At 39.7% G+C, this 23,727-nt stretch overlaps 1 protein-coding gene across 1 annotated transcript in view; it reads left to right on the top strand.

Annotated features, from left to right (window-relative positions):
- The first annotated feature begins 10,388 nt into the window (after positions 1-10,388).
- UPP2 (uridine phosphorylase 2) overlaps positions 10,389-23,727 on the top strand; it is a 41,038-nt gene continuing 27,699 nt past the window's right edge. The window contains exons 1-2 of the mRNA XM_081582934.1: positions 10,389-10,456; positions 15,282-15,399. Coding sequence (XP_081439060.1) covers positions 10,395-10,456; positions 15,282-15,399 — 180 coding nt within the window. The 5' untranslated portion in view covers positions 10,389-10,394. The remainder of the gene's footprint in view (positions 10,457-15,281; positions 15,400-23,727) is intronic.

The following is a 23,727-nucleotide window of genomic DNA, read 5'->3' as shown; positions in this document are numbered from 1 at the left end:
TGTTAGAGAAACTCTCATGTGTATACAGAAGGAGATATACATAAGGATGTTAACAGGGAAAAACTGGAAGCAACCAAAAACTGTAAGGTAGAGGCAACCTATAAAAAGCAAACAGTAAAGAATATATATAGTATTCTCCTGTCTCTCTGTGTCACATATGTGTGTGTGTGTAACATACACATATATATCTTAAAGTATGTACTTATAAGTATATTATAACTACATGAGCAGGTTATATGTATATAACCTGCCAATGCCATGTGGGTAAATAAAAATATACTTATAAGTAGAAGCTATAAAATGTGCCCTAGAAGGACATCCACCAACCTCAGGGTGGTGGTTACCTCTGGGGAGAAAGCAAAATTTATCTAAGGATAAAGAAGGTAAAGAGGGCTCCAACAGACTCTTTTTTTAAAAAAAATCTGTATTAAGTTTGGCAAAATGTTGGCAACTGTAAAGCTTGTGTGGCAACGTCACAGTCATTTGTTATAGCTGCACATTTCTATATGTTTGAAAAATTTCATAATTAAAAATTTAAAGAATTCTGGCTAACATAAAATACTCAGAAAAACACCAGCAATCATCACAGCAGAGAATGAAATTCAAAGCCAAGGAGAAGTGTTCAAAGGAATCACATTTTTGGAAAGTCATGACATTCCTAAGGTGAGGCATTAACAGAAATGTAACTGTAATCATGATTATGTACTCAAGATTTCCTACTTCTTTAGCAAAAAATTAATGTTTAACCCAATGTATTGCACTTGGTAGTGTTAGGAGAGCACCATAAACACACTGTTCTCTGTCCCTCAGCTAAATTCAAATTACAATCAGTCAGCTTTGACATTCATGACTTTCTGGGCCTGGAATTCACCACCTCCACAAAGTATTAGCATTATTTTCCCATCTGAGCCCTCTTGGGCCACAGCAGTAATAACCTTGGTTTTTTTGTGAGAGGTTATAACTGAACCTTCCTTGCGTTCCAAGGAAAATAGCCCCCATCTCATTTCAGTGTGAGGTTTGTCAAACTCAGAGCTTCCTTCCAACTGTGAGTCTGATTTCCCCATATTCTTCATGTTCCACTTGGGGCACTTTCATCTGGTGCTGAGAACGAACATGGACTTTAATCTCCAAGGCCCAGAGTGATTGGAATGACTAGGAGCCTCTCAGCACTGTGCTTTTTAAACTCCCTTTTCAGGGACAGCTCAGGAGCAGACAGAACTTTCTGCAAGCAGGGTGTTGAACTGGACCTAGCTTTTGGGGGTAAAAGCATGGGAAGTAGTAAGTCTGAGATGAGTTAAACTGTAAAGTGTATTTGAGGCACATTTTAAAGGTCAATTTAAATTTTGTCAATGAGGTGAATCAGCTTTAGGACTAGGCTACCATCCTAATTGTAGCCACAGAGCACACACTTGCTATGGCTTGGCTATGCCCTCCACTCCCATAAATGCATGAAATCAACAACCCTTCCAGTCAAGCATATTCAGCAGTCAAGTGGTTTCAGTCTTAAGGGCCACTGTTGATCAAGCCACTTGAGGTACTTCTGACCTTTGCTGACTTCTCAGAGTGGCTGTTAATTCACTGAGGCATTGATGTTAGTGTTAAGATCAGCCATTGGGGAACAGGACATTTAAGCTTTATTACACTGTGGGGGTTGTATTTCCAGTAAGAAAGGCCAAGAAAGCAACCAGGGAAGATGTAAGTTGACTCCTTTCCATTTGCAGGTTGCCAGGAGAACAAGTCTGAGAATAAGCACCATTCTTTTATGTCTTTTAAGCAATGTCAGGCGTGAACAAACATAGTTGGTACTTGATGGTCACTTGCTGAGTAATATGTAACACTTCCCCTAGGGAGTCACCTCGAGACAGACTGTCATGGACTGATTGTGTCCCCCCAAATTCACATGTTGAAATCCTAAACTCCAAGGCGATGATATTAGGAGTAACTAGTTCACAAGGGGGGAGCCCTCACAAATGGGCTTAGTGCCCTTGTAAAAATGACCTCAGAGAGCTCCTTGCTCCTTTTCTATCATGCAAGGATACAGGGAGATGCTGTAGTCTATACCAGGAAGCAGTCTCTTACCAGACACTGGATCTGCAGGTGCCCTGACCTTGGACTTCGCAGCCTCCAGAATTATAAGATATAAATGTTTGTTTTTTAAACCAGCCAGTCTGTAGTATTTTGCTATAGCACCCTGAACAGACTAAGAAACAGACCCTATCAAGGATGGCTGACAATCGTCAAGTCTTCCCCATCCCCCAAAAAAGTCCTAAAACTAAATGTCTATACAACTTGAACTGTGTTCTTCTTCTTTTTTTAAATTTATTTATCCATTTTTTTTTTTACTTTACAATATTGTATTGGTTTTGCCATACATTGACATGAATCTGCCATGGGTGTACATGTGTTCCCCTTCCAGAACCCCCTTCCCACCTCCCTCCCCATCCTATCCCTCTGGGTCTGAATTGTGTTCTTTTATTTATTATTTTCAATCATTTCCCAAAGAAAAATTTGTGGCTATATATACTTTAAATATTAGAAAATATAATTCTGGAAGGAAAAGCAGATCAATGAAATTTTGTAAATCAAGAGAAATCATTTTCCTCAAGAGAAATTCAACTTTATAAAGATTCCAGATGTCAGTGCTCTATGAGTCCTGGAAAATCTGTCATTGTTTTGTATTTGTAATCTCATACACAATTACTGAACTTGAAAAACCTAACCACAGTAACTCTAGCACCTCCTGGGACTGAGAACAGGCAGCTGCAGTTCTATGCTGTCATCTTCCCCATGGTCTCAGCCTGGTTCAGCTTCCACTAGAGAACCCTTCCAGTGGCCCTGCTCATGGCAAAGTCTTCTTCATCTGCGCCCCCTCTGTGTGACCCTGCCTAGAAGTGTCTCACATAGCTCATATAGACCGAGTATAGCATTTTAACAGAATCACGGAGGGACAAGCGCTCCAAAGAACAATACAAACCCTGTGGTGTTCCTGGCATTTGGGCTAGGAAGTCAATTCTTATTACTTATAATGCTAATGGAGACAGTACTTTTGAGACATATTACTAAACTCTTTTTGCCTTTCTGTGTACATGACCATTTTCATAGTCCATATTCCCACCCATCTGCTGGGGGGATGGGAATTAGAGTAGAGAATTCTATTATATATTCTTTTCCATATTATTTCCTATTATAATTTATTACAAGATATTGAATATAGTTCCCTGTGCTATAGAGTAGGATCTTGTTGTTTACCTATGGAGTAGGGAATTCTGATGATTTGAATAGAAATTTTGAGTCCCTAGTCAGGCAATGTGAAAAAAAATAAGGATTTGAAAAATGTTTATGTTTTGGGGGGAAAGGTGGGGGAAGGAAAAATTGGGAGATTGAGATGGACATAAACATTCTATTATATATAAAACAGATAACTAATAAAGACATACTGTACAGCACAGGGAACTCTTCACAATACTCTATAATGATCTATATGGGAAAAGAATTTAAAAAATTGTAGATGTACGTATGCTAGTGTTAAGTCGCTTTCAGTCATGTCTGACTCTGCAACCCCATGGACTGTAGCCCACCAGGCTCCTGTGTCCATGGGATTCTCCTGGCAAGAATACTGAAATGAGTTGCCATTTCCTTCTTCAGGGGATCTTCCCAACCCAGGGATCGAACCTGTATCTTTTATGTCTCCTGTATTGGCAGGTGGGGTTTTTGCCGCTAGAGTCACCTTGGAAGCCCAAAGATGTATGTGTGTGTGAAAATGAAAGTGAAAGTCGCTCATTAGTGTCCAACTTTTGTGACCCCATGGACTATACAGTCCATGGAATTCTCCAGGCCAGAATACTGGAGTGGGTAGCCTTTCCCTTCTCCAGGGGATCTTCCCAACCTAGGGATCGAACCTGGGTCTACCGCATTGCAAGCAGATTCCTTTTCTTTCTTTTTTTATTTCATCTTTTAAATTTATTTTTTAATTGAAGGATAATTGCTTTATAGAATTTTGTTGTTTTCTGTTAAACCTCAACAGGAATGAGCCATAGGTATACATATATCCCCCCGCTTTTGAACCTCCCTCCCATCTCCCTCCCCATCCCACCCAGGCAGATTTTTTACCAGATGAGCCAAAAGGGAAACCCAAGAATACTGGATCTATCCCTTCTCCAGTGAATCTTTATGACCCAGGAATCTAACTGGGGTCTCCTGCATTGCAGGTGGATTCTTTACCAACTGAGCTATCAGTGTGTGTGTGTATGTGTATAAATGTATATATATATATAACAAAAAATAAATTTAAAAATGTTTATAAATCTATTAGCATACTGAAAGCTAGGTCTGCTGAATTTGATTGGAGATTGCTAGAAGCCAGGGAGAATTCAGTACATTAGACAGGGAGAAATGATATGAAGGGGATCTTATTTTCTAGTTATGAGAATGAGAAGGCAGGAGAAATGGGGTAAGAAGATCAGACAAGGGTCCTTGTTTCCCATCCACTCTTGTGGATAAAATTCAAGGAAGAGAGTGCTATTAAATATCTAATTAGGCATAGGTCAGCCTGAGAACACTGGAGCAAGAGACCTGCATCTTTTGATGTCACCCAGGGGAAGATGTAAGGATGACCTGACAGGAGGATGTAGGAAGTCTCTAGAAGAAGTTCCATATCCAACCCGGGGTGAGTGAATTAGCAGCCACGCTAGAGAGAGAAGAGTCAGGAGAAACAGCCAGAGACAACACTAGTGGCTCCCCAAGCCTAGGTCTGGCAGGTAGGGTCTTGAAACTTCCTGCGTGTTCTCCTGAAGAGTGCAGAGGTTCTTGGATGTTGGAGCGCTGTCAGAAGCCAGGGGACTGAACAGGAAGGACACGATGGAACAGGGCTTTGAGGCTGGAGTAGAGGCCACAGACTTCAGAGATGGGTGCATGGTGTTCCATTAGTGCCAGATGGAATTAGCTGCATCTCAGTGGCCTCATTCAGGGACTCATAGACCAACCCAAATAGTCACAGATTCCTCACAGGTACACAGTGAGGTACACCTGACCTGCCACCTGCCAAATGGCAAGGAACTGAGCACATGGCTCCAGAGGCCCTCCTTTTTCCTACAGCCAAGAAATCAAGTAAATTCTCCCCATCCACTCTATTCAGTAGGTGTCATTTCAGATAGAAGAAGCAGGCAGAGGCAGGAGATTAGAGAGACAGAGTATGCGTATCAATCAGAGCAGGTCATCTGAATGAGACCATTTAACTAAAGACATGAAGCTGCTTTTGACTGGAAAGTTTAAAGTCACCACCCTTTGCCCCAACTTCCAGGACAGTGGGTACTGTGAGGAAGACTGGGTGACTAATAGGTAATAAGGTACATTTTCTTCACACATATGTGTAAAAATATATGTGCAGAACACCTACATAACAAAGGAAACAGTTGTGTATTTTTAAATATCTCCTTTCTTCTAAAAAAGATTTGAGGCAATTAAAACCTATATATTGTAAAATAAACACTTAAGGGAAGAGCCAAAAATTGAGTAAGTTTTAATTATTAGGCATGAAGAATAAAATGATGCAGATACACTTAACATATGTGTTACAATCTATAGAAGGATAGTATGAGACGGATGATACTTTGCATCTTCTCTATTCATGGAATGTCAATATGTTTGTGAAAGAAATCAGAAAAGCAAAAACTGTGCTAGTCACACCTGTATTGCCAGCACTTCCTAGACTTCTTGGAGCACAGTGTATGCTCAGTAAATATTTGCTGAATGAATAAAAGAAAAAATACAGGAAGCATTAGCATCCAAATGGATAACGAGACATTCTTTGAACTCTCAAGTCATCGATAGTGGGCCAAATGATGGAGTAGGGGGAGGGGCTCTAGTAAGGCAGGAAGTAGGGATACCCTGCGAGACCTGCACAGAAGTGGGAGAAAAGAAGGGAGTGGGTGTGGGGACTTAGCTGTGCTTCTCACCTTATCTCCCCCAAGCTGTGAGCTTGGTGCTGTTGTCTGTGTGTGTGTGTGATTGTTTCTTGGGCAGAGGAGCCTGCTGTAGTTTCAGGTGAATGGATATGACCTTCAGTGGTACGTTATGCAGCAGAGATTCAGGGCCAGGGCAGAATGGATTGTCTGGGAGGAAGGAACAAGGCACTCAGTATGGCTTCTGGGAGGCAGGCCTAGCCCGGTGGGCCCCGGGGGGGGCCTTTGGTCTACAATTAGACTTTATATACATATACTCATAACTCACTGATTACCCGGAAAGAAAGAGAAGAACAAGCTGTAACTTTAAACTGTATTTCATTAAACTTACATTGTGTGATGAATTAAGAATTGTTTTAATAATCTTGCAATATCTTGTTACTAGCACAATTTGACTGTTGTTTATTAAAAGAGTTAAGATGCCAGTTTACTAAATGTCAACATTTAAAATACACTGCAATTAGTGTAAGTTTGTTTTTGGCTTTTCTTTATTTTTTAAAATACCAGAATCTCAAAAAGAAAAAGCCACCAAAGGCCCTGTCTGAGATATTCTAGTGCAAATAGTAAAACCACACAGTGCTACTGATGATGGTTCTCTCAATGTGATGCTTTTTCTGTCACCTCTATGCATTTCACACACTGTTCCCTGGGCCAGGAGCACAGACTTCTCATATTTGGCCCACTTCCACCCTCAGCAATATTTTTGGGGATTACATCTTTCTGCAAGACTCAACCCACGTATCACATCCTCCCAGAAGCTCCCACTTCTTCCATCTTGGGTTCAAGGCCTCTTTTTTCATAGCACTCGTCATATTTACCACTCATCTCTCTTCTCCACTAGAGTATACGTTCCTTTAGGAAAGACACCATCCATTTCACCCTTTTTGTGTTCTCAGAATTTGGCACAGTGACTGACACTAGGTAGATGCCCAGCCCTTACAGCAAGGCTCTGGGAGTTCCAAATTTCTAATTATGTCCCTCCCTAGCATGACAGGAGCACAGTTTTAGAGGGTGGATAGGTGGCACTAGTGGCAAAGAACCTGCCTGACAATGTAGGAAACAAAAGAGACACGGGTTCCATCTTTGAGTCAGGAAGATCCCTGGAGGAGGGCATCACAATCCACTCCAGTATTCTTGCCTAGAAAATCCCATGGACAGAGGAGCCTGGCAGACTACAGTCCACAGGGTCGCAAAGAGTCAGACATGACTGAAGTGACTTAGCATGAATGCATAGTCCTAGGTCTACATGAGTAAATAGCACAGATTCAGCAGAAAGTATATCAACTGGGGAGAGACACGAATGCTACCCAGTTACGCAGCAGAGCTCTGATTTCTTTTCTCCAACATTAGAGGTTTGGGGGCAAGATTAAAGCAGAGAGAGAATCTTTATTAGACTGAGAATAGGAGGTTGCTGGCACTGTGCAGGAAGACAGTTGGAAGTGAAATGCTTTGTCCCAGGCCAGGCACTGCAGAGAAAGGACTTGGTGGAGCTGATGCAGTCCCTGCTAATCTCAAAACTGTGCTGAGTCATAGGCTCTTCCTGGCATGCGGTCTCTGCTCACAAAACACCCAGTGATGGTGCGAGTTTGAATTGTGTGTGCTTTCTAAAAACAAAAACTTTTCCTGTTCTTGTTTAGATGACTGGCCTTTTGCAGTACAGACAGTTTTAAAAAATTATCGAGGACCAATCTATCATAAGAAAGGGCCTGAGTCTTAAGAAGATTGAAAACTAGGGAAAATAAGACAACTCAGAAGACATGAATTAGTACTCCACTTTCATAGACTGTACAAGACTATTCTGCATTCCACCCAGATGATGACCACTTGTGTAATGTCCTGGAGAGTTGTTATATGGAGCCCATAAATCTTTGCTGGCATTACCTGGCACAGGCAGTGGTGAAATCATTAGCTGTCAGGCATAGAAAACAAACTTATGGTTGCCACAAAGGAAAGGATAAATTAGGGAAGGGATAAATTAGGAGTTTTGCATTAGCAGATACAAAATACCATATATAAAATAGATAAACAACAAAGTCCTAATGTATAGCACAGAAAAATATTTTCAATATTTTAGAATAATCTGTAAATCAAAAGAATATGAGAAAGAATATATACAGGTGTGTTTGTGTATATCACTTTACTGTACACCGACAACTAATACAACATTATAAATCAACTATAATTTTGAAAAAAGATCATTGGCTGACAGAATTTGCACTGGAAACCAACATGTCAACTGGCCTAATTAATTCACTGGAGTAATTAATTATATAGCATTTTTCTAATTAGTGAATGTTTTCACCTGTCAGAACCAGAAGTAAATGCCACATTGGAATTGGCAGCAGTGGGCGGGGGGGGGGGGGTGCGGGGGTTCCTCCTCATTATACTCAACAGTAAATTGAGAGGAGCACAGAATACTAAACATAAGTGGGAAGGTCCCAGCAGTGGGAAGTGGGCATGCTGAGTCTCAACACTGTCAGTGGGCATTGGGAAAGAGCAGCAAGTAGACCACTTTGAGGTAGGTCATGAGATCAGAGACATATGTGTTATTATAAACTACAAACAGGAACTACTGTACCAAATTACAAGCAACATACATGTGCAGGCTTATTTTGCTTCAAAGTTTTCATTACCTTCAGTTTCCTTGGGGATTTTTGGATACCCAAAGTGACAAACGTATGTTTGGTGGTGGCAGTGACAGGATTTAGGCTGCTACATTGGTTCCCTATTTATGGCCTTTCCTTTTCAATCAGTAAACTTTGCTAGCTGACTAAGATGGACCAAAGGAAGCCAGTATGGATTTGAGGAGTTTTCCACAATGACTGTCACCAGGAAGAGGATTATCTTCTAATATGCAGACCCCAATTAAGACACGGGCATTTGATACCTATGATGAAGGCAATGGCACCCCACTCCCATACTCTTTTGCCTGGAAAATCCCATGGACGGAAGAGCCTGGTAGGCTTCAGTCCATAGGATCGCTAAGAGTCGGACACAACTGAATGACTTCACTTTCACGCATTGCAGAAGGAAATGGCAACCCACTCCAGTGTTCTTGCCTGGAGAATCCCAGGGACAGGGGAGCCTGGTGGGCTGCCGTCTATGGGGTCGCACAGAGTTGGACACGACTGAAGCAACTTAGCAGCAGCAGCATTTGATACCTAACAAGGACATGTTGTATAGCACATGGAACGTTACTCAATACTCTGTAATGACTTCTATGGGAAAAGAATCTAAATAAAAGTGGATATATGTATAACTGATTCACTTTGCTGTACACCTGAACCCAACACAACATTGTAAATCAACTAAATCAACTCCAAAAAAATTTTTTTTAAAGATATGGGCATTTGATTCTCCGCTGTTACGCACACTCTTAGAGAAATCCATGCACATTATGGAATGCCTTGTATCTGGTGCTGTTTGGGCATTTATGGACATTTGAAGCTCCAGTTTGCTTGAAAGTCAAGAGACTAATCTTGATGCTCTCACCAGCATAGAACCTCAACTGATTGCCACTGGAGCTGAGCCAAAGGTGAAACAGGATGATGAAGTTCCTCTAACGTCTTTTAGATTTTCTGTCTGCAGAAGTATAAAGTGATAAACAACAGCAAAAGTGGTGAATTCATGGATTTCTTGACAGAAATACCCTGTTTTCTGAAAATATTAGTCTGTATTTTGTTATTCTCCCTGGGTTGATTTCTGACAGCTGCTTCATTGGATTTCACAGGCAGCCTTGGGTTTAGCTAAATAAAGAGTACCTGGCAACAGGATTTGTTTAATTATCAGACCTTTTGTGTGAATTTGAACGGGCAAAGTTCAAATGAAGGGGTGTACTGAGGTCCTGAGTTTGTGTGTTTTTCTCACTTGTGATCACAAAGAATGAAAACAAGTTGATGAGAGGTAGGATGGGGTAAGAAAACGAAATGTTCGGGAACTGAAAGTTCTCACGTGTACCAGATAAATTTTGAGACAACCTGGTGGATTTGTTATGGAAATCAATGGAGGACTTGAAACCATATACAGTTGTCTTAAAGTAAATAAGTCTGTGTGCTACCCCAGACCCATACTGGACCAAGGCCAAATGTAAGGAGAAGGCGCACTGGTCAACAGTTAACAAATAAACCAACCTATCCTATTAAAGAGATAGGATGCCACACCTTCAAAGGGGGCCTATCTTCTTGGGGAACTGTCACCCTGAGAGCTGGGGTATAGTATAAAAGGCTATGTCAGGGGGAATATTTTTGAATTGATAAGGAAATTTAGAAAGCTAAGGGGAAAGTTCCATTAGCAGTTTCAGAAGAAAACAAGTTTAAAGGGAGAGTGGCATTCTAACATCATTTTACCGTGATTTGATCTGTAATTGAATAGCAAATTACAATATTTTTATTTTCTGTTATCAACTTAAGAGTGACCATCTTCATATTACAGAGTATGGCTTCGATTTTTCATGCTTCCAATACATCCATGAGATCTGACAGGAATACATATGTTGGGTGAGTAATTTTGACTTTTTTCTATTGACTTTGACAAGATAGAGGTTCTGTGGACTTTATATTAAATGTTCAGAAGATGGATCTCTACAGTTATGCAAATTTCTTAAGTTTAGGGATCACATAGTTGGAACACAGTTCAGAATACAAAACAAAAACAATGCCAATTTTCTTCTCAATGGTATTTTCTTTCCTCAGTTCTTGGGAGAGTTTAGCTCATCTTTAAGAAAGTGGGGTAATATATCAATTACATCTCAAATAAAGGAAAAAGAAAGTGGGGGCAAAACAAGTCACAAAAAAACATGGAAAAGCTGAACCAACCTGCCTGAATGAACAAATTCACAGTTCAGCCTGAAATTCAATGTGGAGTTCAGTCTTTAATTCCAAGACTATGTGCTGTATCTGAGATATAATTAAAGGGGTCTCCTAGTATCTAAGGCAGATTTAACTGTGTTGCAGCATATTACAAAGTGATTTCATATGCTTTGTGATGGACTTTACATAGAATTCACTTTTAAAATACCATGTAGGTTATTCATCTCAGCGGTAGACAAATCTGTTGAAGCTGTCTGCAAATTTAGCTCCAATTCTTTCCCCAGGTTCACAGAACATAATAGAGCATTAATCTTCATGAAGCTTAAGGAATTTTTGCGAGTTCCTTCTGATTTGCTGAGAGTTGTGTAAAATGTCTGCTTAAAGCCTCCATCAGGTCAGCATTTCAGAAAATGCTACACTTACATATCCCAAACAGAAGTAGCCTTCCACTGTGTTCATTTCTTCAGGGAAGCCAAGGAGAGAGAAAAGGAAAAATTATGAAGATGGAGGTAATAGTAAAATGGAAAGACTTCTCAGCCAGTACTTTACTTTGGTTAACGATATTTAATACTGACTGTGCCATGTAGCTTGTCATAATTTGCTAAAAGACTTTATTCCCAACCCCATCTCTGGCTTATATTTTAGCAAAAAAAAAAAAAAGGCAAAACAAGGTAGAAGAGAAGACAGTAAATGCAAGTCTATTTAATAAAAATTATGTATCTTGGAAAAATTGAAGCAATTGTCTGATTCATACTGGATTGAATTTTGTATGATACCCCAAATTAATAATTTCTTTGGTCATTGGTAAGCATGATCATCTTAGAAATGCTTCTCAATGAGCCCAATGTAATAAAAATCTACAGACATCTCCCTGCCCCAATTTCTAGTCCAAGGGATCATTAGAAAATGGGACAGACATCAAGGAAAACTAAAGAATGAATTAAGAGAGTATTATTATTAACATGAAAGAATACAATTAATGGTTATGTCAGTTTGAGAATTTCTTCTTGAAGATAGGAGAGGTGGAGTAGATCAGTGGTTTTAAAAATACAAAGTCTCAGATCTCCTTGACCAACTAAACCAGATTTTCAAGGAGCTGGGTCCAGGTATCACTACTTTTTAAAGCACCCTGTGTGATTCTGATATGTAGTTAAGAGTTTGACTCACTGGAGTAGATGAACTCTTTTATAGAATAATGATTCATTCATTCAACTGGGAATCCAAAGGAAAAATCTCCAGATAGTGAAAGCTGTTTTGGCAGAGTAAGACAGGAAGCATAATAGAAACTGGAAGAGAAAGTGGTTGGAGGTGTTTCTCAAAATTTAATGTGCATGAGAATCACAAATCAGTTAGTTGAAATGTAGACTTCATTAGATCTAGGGTAGGGAGTGAGATTTTGCATTTCTAACAAGTTGCCCAGGTGAATGCTGCTGACCCTGCTGGTTCATTGACCACTTTGTCTAGCAAGGGACAGTGGGTAAATGTCCTCTTGCCCTTCATCAAGAGAAGAAAGGAGATGTCCTTTTGCCCTTCATCAAGAGAAGAAAGGAGATGTCCTTTTGCTTTGAAGCTTATTCTAAAAGTGTACTAATGCCATGGAATATTTTATTTTTGAAATCTACTCTGATTCACTAAGAATCTGTTATCCTAAATGTTTTGGAAAGTAATAGTATTTCTGTTCTACTTCCTGAACAGTTAAATTTAATTCAGCAAGTAGAATTTTTAAAGATTTAGGAATTTTAAAAAAGATGTATATGTACAGCTGAGTCCCTACGCAGTTCACCTGAAACTAACACTGTTAATCAGCTATGCATGTATGCTCACTGTGTCCGACTCTTTGAGACCCCATGGACTGTAGCCCATCAGGTTCCTCTGTCCATGGAATTCTCCAGGCAAACATACTGGAGTGGGTTGCCATTAATTAATTGGCTATACTCCAACAGAAAATAAAAAGTTTTTAAAAAAGATATATGAGAGAGCTTGCACGAGGGAATTCATATCTTTCTGGGGAGGCAAAAAAATTAACATGTGAAATGCTAAAATAAATGCTTTAGGAGCACAGTGGGGAGGAATTCACATTGACCAGAGAGGAAAGATGCTTTGAAAAGCCTTCACAGAGGATATGGTATTTGAATTTGACCTTGAAGAATGAGTAGGAGCATTTTCTTTTCTCCACACCCTCTTTATTGTTTGTAGATTTATTGTTCGTAGACTTTAGATGGTGGCCATTCTAACTGGTGTGAGATAGTACCTCATTGTAGGTTTTTTTTAAAATAAATTTATTTATTTTAGTTGGGGGCTAATTACTTTACAATATTGTAGTAGTTTTTGCCATACATTGACATGAATCAGCCATGGGTTTTGATGTGTTCCCCTTCCTGGACCCCCCACCCACCTCCCTCCCCATCCCATCCCTCTGGGCTCATTGTAGTTTTGATCTGCATTTCTCTAATACCTAGTGAGGGCTTCCCTGATAGCTCAGTTGGTAAAGAATCCACTTGCAATCCAGGAGATCCTGGTTCAATACCTGGGTTGGGAAGATCCCCTGGAGAAGGGATAGGCTACCCACTCAAGTATTCTTGGGCTTCCCTGGTGGTTCAGCTGGTCAAGAATCTGCCTGCAATGTGGGAGACCTGGATTTGATCCCTAGGTTGGGAAGATCCCCTGGAGAAGGAAAAGTCCATCCACTCCAATATTCTGGCCTGGAGAATTCCATGGACTGTATAGTCCATGGGGTCTCAAGAGTTGGACATGACTGGGCGACTTGCGTTTTCAGCATCTTTTCATGTGCCTCTTGGTCATCTGTATGTCTCCTTGGAGAAATGTCCGTGTAGGTCTCTGCCTATTTTTGAATGAGTTTGTTGTTTTGATATTGAGCTGCATGAGATGTTTGTATATTTTGGAGATTAATCTTTTAATCAGTTGCTTCACTTGCAAATATTTTCTCTCATTCTGAGGGCGTCTTTTCATTCGTTGTTTATGGTTTCCTTTGCTGTGCTGAAGATTTTAAGTTCAATTAGGTCCCATTTGTTTATTTTTTTAATTTTCATTACTCAAGGCAATTTTACTCCAAAAAATATCTACATATATCTGAAACCATACTTAAAAAAAAAGTGAGTAGGATTCCAATAGTTAAAAAATGGAAGGGTAGCAGAAGACTGTTTCAGGAACAAAGTCCTAGAGCAGGGTCCTTAACTTTGGCTTCACATCAAATCATCCTGGAAGATCTGAAACATAATCAGAGTTTAAATTAATTGGGGCCTGAGCACCAGTGTTTCCTGCAAAGCTCCTTGGTGATTTTAATGTACAATCAGGTTGAGGATCATCAGAGATATAGAAAGATACAAGGTTTTTATTAAGATGTTTTGAAGTATTTGGAGGGAAATGGGAGGTCTAAAGAACAGAGAAGTCCCAGAGGGTTCTTGGTAAAGATGGCTGGATCCACTGTGGTGTAGGGTACATAATTTTTGATCACTACTAATTAATGCAGTGCATAATTATTATTGAAATAACCAAAGGCTATATAGATGATGTGCTTCATAAATATGAATGTTTGAATTAAGGTGATTTCTATAACAGCAGTCAATTCACTGTCTTGACTTCCATGTCTTGTATTACTTTACCAAGAGAGGGATGAAAAACTGGTGGTTCAGCTTGCACTGCTGTGATGGAGGTCTAAGCTGGGGCAGTGGCCACTGGCGGGGAGACCAGGTGGTGTGTTCAGCATGGTTGATGGAATCCTCAATGGCCGTGCTGCTCTGAGTGTGATCCTTGGGCCAGCAACATTAGCACCAATGAGCAGCTTGTTTGAAAGGCAAAATCTGACACACACATACCCCCCCAACCTACTGAATCAAAATTTCTAGAAGAGAAGCCATAAAGTGTCCAGTGATTCTTATGCTTGTTGAACTTTGAGAAACACTGGTCTGTGCAGCTGAAAGACACTATTGGACTCACAGATTACATGTACACATACACTCAGATACAGACATACACAAAACCCCATGGAAAGTTGAGGAGACAAAGAAATATGCAGAGATGAAAAGACAGCCGTGATAATATTTCCTCAGCAGAGCGTATGGAAGGATTGCCATGGGAGCAAAAGCCTGCCTATGCAGAAATGACTGCTCTGCAATTTCTGGGTTATGTAATCTTGCACAAGTTTCTCAACTTCTGTAAGCTTTGGCTTCTTACAAATTGAATTATTAGTATTTGTTACCTAATAGAATGATTATAGAATTAAATGAAGTAATATATTTATTATATGCAGTTTTTATGACATTGTGGAATTTTCATGCCTAATGCTATGCCTGGCACACAGTAAATGCACAGCAAATCTTTGTCATTTTTATTCATTATACCATATTTCTTCCTTACAAATCAATTAATCCTAAATGAAGGTTTGTGTCCAATATTTGGGCTTGTGGTTATCATAGATGTAGAATGATATTTCTCTTTTGTGTGGTATCTCTCCAGATTCCTCTACATCTTCTTTGTACTATTTTTTTTTCAGAAAAAGTTTTGTTCATGTTAAAAATCCTTACCTGGACTCTATGGATGAAGATGTTCTCTATCACTTGGATTTAGGAACAAAAACACACAACCTACCAGAAATGTTTGGGGATGTAAAGGTAAAAGTATTTCTAATTTTACGGAAAACAGTTTAATTTCCTCTGGTGATATTTCTCCTTATTTTCCTAATACAAACATTACTCTTTTGGCTAGAGAAATGTCAGATGTCCAATAGGAACCAAAGTCATGCTCATTCTCTGAAACAATTTAGATTGTGTATGTCATAAACAATCATTTCCACCTCAACAAGACACAAAGGTTCCCAAACTAAATCTAATGCAAACATTGTTATTTGACTTCTCTTGCCCCTAGAGAGATAAATCCGACTTTATAGACAATCCTGCTGGGTGTTCAGAATTCATTATGATTCAGTTCACTGTTTAACATCTTTATTTATAGATGAACCTCACTAATCTTCATTTTATCAAACCATGAAATAACTCAACAGAACTAACAATAGAATCTACCACTTCCTGAAAAAAACCATTATTCAGTATTTCATATTATTAAGATTTTTATCTCATAAGACAATATTATGAGAAAAAATTGTTTATGGAACGTTACTAGGAAAATTGTATGTCTGTATTATTTATCTTAAATGTATATGTTAATTATAAAAGTGGCTCATGTTCATTATTTAAAGTTGGAAAAATATAAAAAAGAAAGTGAAAGTGAAGTCGCTCAGTCGTGTCCGACTCTTTGCGATCCCATGGACTGTAGCCTACCAGGCTCCTCCGTCCGTGGGATTCTCCAGGCAAGAATACTGGAGTGGGTTGCCATTTCCTTCTCCAGGGAATCTTCCCGACCCAGGGATCGAACCCAGGTCTCCTGCATTGGAGGCAGACGCTTTAACCTCTGAGCCACCAGGGAAGTCCATAAAAAAGAATAATGACTTTAAAAAACACATCTAAGAAAAACTCCTACCATCTAGACTTAGATGCCATCAACTTATTTTCTTTTCTTTTAAAACTTTTTAATAAATAGATTTAAAAATAGTTGTAATTACATAATGTTACATCTTGTATTTTTCATTTAACTTGATGTTATTAATATTTACCTGTATTACAATATTTTCTTTGAAACACACTTTTTATGGATGCCAAGTGCCTGTGCCATACATTATATAGTCTAAAGTTGGCTTTCATGTTGAAGTATTTTCCATCATAAACAGCACTCAAATGGATATTTTTGTACCTAAAATTTTTTCACATATAAGTCTATTTCTTTAAGATGATTTACAGAAGTGGTCAAAGGGAATAAACTTATTTTTAAATTAATTTTTATTGGAGTATAGTTGCTTTACAATGTTGTATTAGTTTTTGCTGTACATCAAAGTGAATTATAAATCTATATATATATATATATATATATATACATCCCCTCTTTTTTGGATTTCCTTCCCATTTAGTTCACCACAGAGCATTGTGTAGAGTTCCCTGTACTATATACTAGGCTCTCATTCATTACCTATTTCATATATGAACTTAAAAAAATTGTTTTTGTGCTCTAAAAGGCCTACCCTGAATCACAGTCCCACTACTAGAGAACTGTGCAGTTTTCAGCTGACTTTTATTCACTCCTTCAGCAGTCTAAGAACATAAATAAAAATTCGCACATTCACTATCTCAAATCTTCACATTCCCTCTTTTAGGTGGGTATAGCAGATATTCATTTCCTCCATGAAATAAGGAAATTGAGTTGAGTGGTCAAAGGTGGTTAACAAGTTATGCCATGTAGTGGCAGAGCTAGGACTTGTCCAGTTTCCAGGATTCTTGCCTACTGCACTAGGTGGGCTCTTTGAGTCATCGTAACTGAGAATAGTTCATTAATTGGCAGGGGGCACTGGAGAAAGAGGAGGAAGAAGAGGAGGATGTTAGGTACATGAAGAAGGAGGAGAAGGAAGGAAAGCAGGAAGAGGGAGGTGAAGGAATCAATCTATGATGCTCATTAACAGTAGGTGTTAAATTGCTTCCTCCCCTCCCATTGCTCCTATGGCACAAGGTGTGAAGATACAGGCTGATCTGATGTGACCTGCCTGTTTCCTTACTCCTCTGCAATCAGGGATCCTTGCCCTTTCATGGCATCCCTCAATCTTTTGCTTCATCTTTTCAATGTAACCTCTCTTTCTACTGCTGTTTTTGATATTTATGCTCCAAGATAAATTGATCAAGGCTGTCTGTGATGCTCACTAACCAGACTTTATCTGACTTCAGATGTTAGGTTTGAGGTTCATGCCTCACAATTTTTCCAGGACCCTTATATAAGGATCAGTTCAGTTCAGTTGCTCAGTCGTGTCCGACACTTTGCGACCCCATGAATTGCAGCACGCCAGGCCTCCCTGTCCATCACCAACTCCCGGAGTCTACCCAAACCCATGTCCATCGAGTTGGTGACACCATCCAACCACCTTATCCTCTGTCGTCCCCTTCTCCTCCTGCCCCCAATCCTTCCCAGCATTAGGGTCTTTTCCAATGAGTCAACTCTTCGCATGAGGTGGCCAAAGTATTGGAGTTTCAGCTTCAACATCAGACCTTCAATGAACACCCAGGATCCTTTAGGATGGATTGATTGGATCTCCTTGCAGTCCAAGGGACTCTCAAGAGTCTTCTCCAACACCGCAATTCAAAAGCATCAATTCTGCTGCGTTCAGCTTTCTTCACCATCCAACTCTCACATCCATACATGACCAATGGAAAAACTATAGCCTTGACTAGACGGACTTTTATTGGCAAAGTAATGTCTCTGCTTTTCAATATGCTATCTAGGTTGGCCATAACCTTCCTTCCAAGGAGTAAGCGTCTTTTAATTTCATGGCTGCAATCACAATCAGCAGTGATTTTGGAGCCCCCAAAAATAAAGTCTGACACTGTTTCCACTGTTCCCCCATCTATTTCCCATGAAGTGATGGGACCAGATGCCATGATCTTAGTTTTCTGAACGTTGAGCTTTAAGCCAACTTTTTCACTCTCCTCTTTCACTTTCATCAAGAGGCTCTATAGTTCTTCTTCACTTTCTGCCATAAGGGTGGTGTCATCTGCATATCTGAGGTTATTGATATGTCTCCCGGCAATCTTGATTCCAGCTTGTGTTTCTTCCAGCCCAGCGTTTCTCATGATGTACTCTGCATATAAGTTAAATAACCAGGGTGACAATACACATCCTTGATGTACTCCTTTTCCTATTTGGAACCAGACTGTTGTTCCATGTCCAGTTCTAACTGTTGCTTCCTGACCTGCATACAGGTTTCTCAAGAGGCAGGTCAGATGGTCTGGTATTCCCATCTCTTGAAGAATTTTCCACAGTTTATTGTGATCCACACAGTCAAAGGCTTTGGCATAGTCAGTAAAGCAGAAATAGATGTTTTTCTGGAACTCTCTTGCTTTTTCGATGATCCAGCAGATGTTGGCAATTTGATCTCTGGTTCCTCTGCCTTTTCTAAAACCAGCTTGAACATCTGGAAGTTCACGGTTCACGTATTGCTGAAGCCTGGCTTGGAGAATTTTGAGCATTATTTTACTAGCATGTGAGATGAGTGCAATTGTGCGGTAGTTTGAGCATTCTTTGGCATTGGCTTTCTTTGGGATTGGAACGAAAACTGACCTTTTCCAGTCCTGTGGCCACTGCTGAGTTTTCCAAATTTGCTGGCATATCGAGTGCAGCACTTTCACAGCATCATCTTTGAGGATTTGAAATAGCTCAACTGGAATTCCAATATCTCTACTAGCTTTGTTTGTAGTGATGCTTTCTAAGGCCCACTTGACTTCACATTCCAGGATGTCTGGCTCTAGGTGAGTGATCACACACATCGTGATTATCTGGGTTGTGAAGATCTTTTTAGTACAGGTCTTCTGTGTATTCTTACCATCTCTTCTTCATATCTTCTGCTTCTGTTAGGTCCATAACATTTCTGTCCTTTATCGAGCCTATCTTTGCATGAAATGTTCCTTTGGTATCTCTAATTTTCTTGAAGAGATCTCTAGTCTTTCCCAATCTATATAAGGATAATTCTGATTAATTAAATGATCCATCATAGTTAATAAACTAAGGTGCACATCTAATTAAAAAGATGTGTTTTTGAGACAGAACATGATCTATTATTTACATATCTAGGTATCTCTCTCTCTTCTACCTGACTAGATTTTTATCAGCACTCATTCTTATACTTTGTCATAACCACTGTCCAATCTTAAAAATTCACAATCTACCTGGTTCTGGACCACTTCAGTAGATTCTCTTTTGGATAAAAAGACATGCTTTGGTTTAGAACACATTTCTACTAGAGTGACTTCACTGGTGGCTCAGATGGTAAAGCGTCTGCCTACAGTGTGGGAGACCTGGGTTCAATCCATGGGTTGGGAAGATCCCCTGGAGAAGGAAATGGCAATCCACTCCAGTACTCTTGCCTGGAAAATCCCATGGGCGGAGGAGCCTGGTGGGCTAGAGTCCACGGGGTCGCAAAGAGTCTGACATGACTGAGTGACTTCACTTCTTCTTCTTCTACCAGAGAACAATTCTATTGATTGGGCCATTTGGATGACTAGAAGGCAAACATGTGTGTATGTGTGTAGATTGGGGAGCAAGTAATGTAGTTCCAAATAATCTGAACTGGCTGTTTAATCTATTCTTTAGAGGCAGCAGGTAAAGTCTGACATATTTATTAATGCTCTTCTCAGAAACTTGCCTCCTTCCAGTTACATTCTTATCTTTGATCGAGAACATGCTGTGAAAGTGCTGCAGTTGATATGCCAACAAATCTGGACAACTCAGCAGTGGCCACAGGACTGGAAAAGGTCAGTTTTCATTCCAATCCCAAAGAAAGGCAATGCCAAAGAATGCTCAAACTACCGCACAATTGCACTCATCTCACACGCTAGTAAAGTAATGCTCAAAATTCTCCAAGCCAGGCTTCAGCAATATGTGAACTGTGAGCTTTCAGATGTTCAAGCTGGTTTTAGAAAAGGCAGAGGAACCAGAGATCAAATTGCCAACATCTGCTGGATCATCGAAAAAGCAAGAGAGTTCCAGAAAAACATCTATTTCTGCTTTATTGACTATGCCAAAGCCTTTGACTGTGTGGATCACAATAAACTGTGGAAAATTCTTCAAGAGATGGGAATACCAGACCATCTGACCTGCCTCTTGAGAAACCTGTATGCAGATCAGGGACAACAGTTAGAATTGGACATGGAACAACAGACTGGTTCCAAATAGGAAAAGGAGTACATCAAGGCTGTATATTGTCACCCTGCTTATTTAACTTATATGCAGAGTACATCATGAGAAACGTTGGGCTGGAAGAAGCACAAGCTGGAATCAAGATTGCCGGGAGACATATCAATAACCTCAGATATGCAGATGACACCACCCTTATGGCAGAAAGTGAAGAAGAACTAAAGAGCCTCTTGATGAAAGTGAAAGAGGAGAGTGAAAAAGTTGGCTTAAAGCTCAACGTTCAGAAAACTAAGATCATGGCATTTAGTCCCATCACTTCGTGGGAAATAGATGGGGGAACAGTGGAAACAGTGTCAGACTTTATTTTTTTGGGCTCCAAAATCACTGCTGATTATGATTGCAGCCATGAAATTAAAAGACACTTACTCCTTGGAAGGAAGGTTATGACCAACCTAGATAGCGTATTTCAAAGCAGAGACATTACTTTGCCAACAAAAGTCCGTCTAGTCAAGGCTATGGTGTTTGCAGTGGTCATGTATGGATGTGAGAGTTGGATGGTGAAGAAAGCTGAACGCAGCAGAATTGATGCTTTTGAATTGTGGTGTTGGAGAAGACTCTTGAGAGTCCCTTGGACTGCAAGAAGATCCAACCAGTCCATCCTAAAGGAGATCAGTCCTGGTTGTTCATTGGAAGGACTGATGTTGAAGCTGAAACTCCAATACTTTGGCCACCTCATGCGAAGAGTTGACTCATTGGAAAAGACCCTAATGCTGGGAAGGATTGGGGGCAGGAGGAGAAGGGGACGACAGAGGATGAGGTGGTTGGATGGTGTCACCAACTCGATGGACATGGGTTTGGTAGACTCTGGGAGTTGGTGATGGACAGGGAGGCCTGGCTTGCTGTGATTCACGGGGTCGCAAAGTGTCGGACACGACTGAGCGACTGAACTGAACTGAACTGAATGCTAGGTTCAATTGCTTGACTCACTTAAATTCCAGGATAGGAATCCTACGTAAGAAGATAGGACATAACCCATCAGTACCTGAAAACTTAGCTTTATCTTCACAGAGATGATCATTATTAATACAAGTATGTTCAAAGTAAAGAAGAACTTTGAGTGTGTAAAATTTTAAAACTTAAAATTTTAAATCATTGAAATGATCTCTATTTTCTTCATTTTCTTACTGTACTTAAAGGGCTTTGTTAGCTGCTACTTCAAAATATCAGTGGCATAACACAATGTAAGTTTGTTTCTCACTCACACTGAGTACCAAGTGGGTGCCCCTGGTCAATGGGTGGCTTTCCTCCAACTGGTGATTAAGGATCCAGACTTCATTCATCTTGTTGCTCTGTCATCTTCAAGGCGTGCCTTGCAAGGAGTGCCTGGGTGTCAACACCCATTCAGCAGACACATGGAAGACGATCTATAGCATCATTAATGGGAGATTTATATGGGTGAGAACTGGAAGTGACACTTATCACTTCTGTTCACATTCTAGCAGCTGGAACTCAGGTATATGGCCTCATCTCAGTGAAGAGAAGGCTGGAAAGTTGCATTTAGTAGTGTACCCAGAAAGAAGGGGAAATAGCTTTGGTGAACAGCTAATGTCTTCTGTCGTACTGACTTGACTCAATCATTTGAAAAATATAGTGGGGGATCTTTGGAAGTTATCTACTCAAATTGAGCTTCCAAATATATCTTTTATAAAATCACTAACTGGTACCCTCCAATCTCTCCCTAGAAATTTCAAGTAATATGGAAAAGCATTATACCACTATGTAATGTGTATTTCAAGTCTTTTTACTACTTTATTCACATATGAAATACATATACTTAAATAGGACTAGATTAATACAACATGGCAAAGCTAAGTCTTTCAAAACAGTAATCATATTTGAAAGTGAGTTCACTCTGGCAGTCATTAGTCTAAGTCCTTAACATAGTTTTGCAATGCTTCCGACTCCTTCCCAACACATTTTTATCTCCTTTGATAAAACCAGGACAAATCATAATTGAGGGGAGCGTAAATCACAGAAAGTGTCGCTTAAGGTTAATGTTGGTTGGTGGTCTTCAGTTGTATTTTATTTCTCATCAAAGCAACCAGACTGAAAATTGTGTCTAGAGGTGATATTTAGTAAGTCTGATTTAGAAATAACTCTTTAAGAACAAAAATGCTTTTGTCTATACTTATCATCTTCATGTCTGCAGAAACATTCAGAAATTCCCATTGATTACAGCAATATCTATGTTCAAAGAAGAATTCAAACCGCAAGCTATTTCAACATCTGTTTTGGTTTTATGGTCAATCTGAATAGCTGTAATTTACATTTATGGTACCACACAACGAGGTTATTTTCAAACTACTGTATTTTGTAAAGAGGAAACAACAACAATGACCTCCTTGTACTTAGATCTTGAGCCAAGTCTTAACTATCAGTACCCACAAGGGGAAAATTTCATGAATAATCAATAATAATTCAAAAACTCACCTTAGGCCATGGTCTTATCCTCTTTGCTACTCAGGCTTGACGGCTACCTTTCATTACAGTTCATACCAACTTTAGGCCCCAAATGAGGACCTTGTAAGAAGGCACAGAAAAGACAATAATGAGGGTAGAAGAGAAGCAGAGGGCCTGCATAAAAGGGTAATTACATCCCATAATTGAGAATGAGGGTGGCATAGGAATTATTGCTAAGTGGAAACAGAATGCATTGTGTAATGAGACCACCCATTATTCACAGTAAATCATTTGTGAATTGGGCACGTAACTCTACAACCTCAGTTAGGTATTTCCTTAGGCAGATACTCTTTATCCCTGTGAGAGACCTCACCGACAATCTTTCTGAAGCTCTGCCCAACACTGCCTGCATCAGTCAAGCAGCACCAGCTGCCTTTTCCTTGCTGGATTTGAACCAGCTTCATTTGCAAAAATTATGCAAATACAGAAACAAATAAGCAAGCTAAAAGCAGGGCTAGGAAATTGCTCTGTAATATGAAAGAAGGAAGTTACCATTTGTTGACCACTCAGAAGGTGCCTGGCTTTGTCCTCTATCACACTCAACAAAATCCTCGAAAGAGACTATATTTTTTTTCCTGTTTTGGTGATGATGATCTGAGGCACGTAGAGATTGCATGTATAACACTGAACAATCTTCTTAATCAGAGACAGGATTGGGGTACAAAACCAGCCTTCTCTAACTTCAAAGGGCACTC

This window comes from Giraffa tippelskirchi, chromosome 3 (assembly GCF_054371585.1).
Source record: "Giraffa tippelskirchi isolate mGirTip1 chromosome 3, T2T-mGirTip1v1.2.pri, whole genome shotgun sequence".
NCBI lineage: Eukaryota > Metazoa > Chordata > Mammalia > Artiodactyla > Giraffidae > Giraffa > Giraffa tippelskirchi.
Note: the sequence above shows the minus strand (reverse complement) of the source record. Positions and strands in the feature narration are given on the sequence as shown.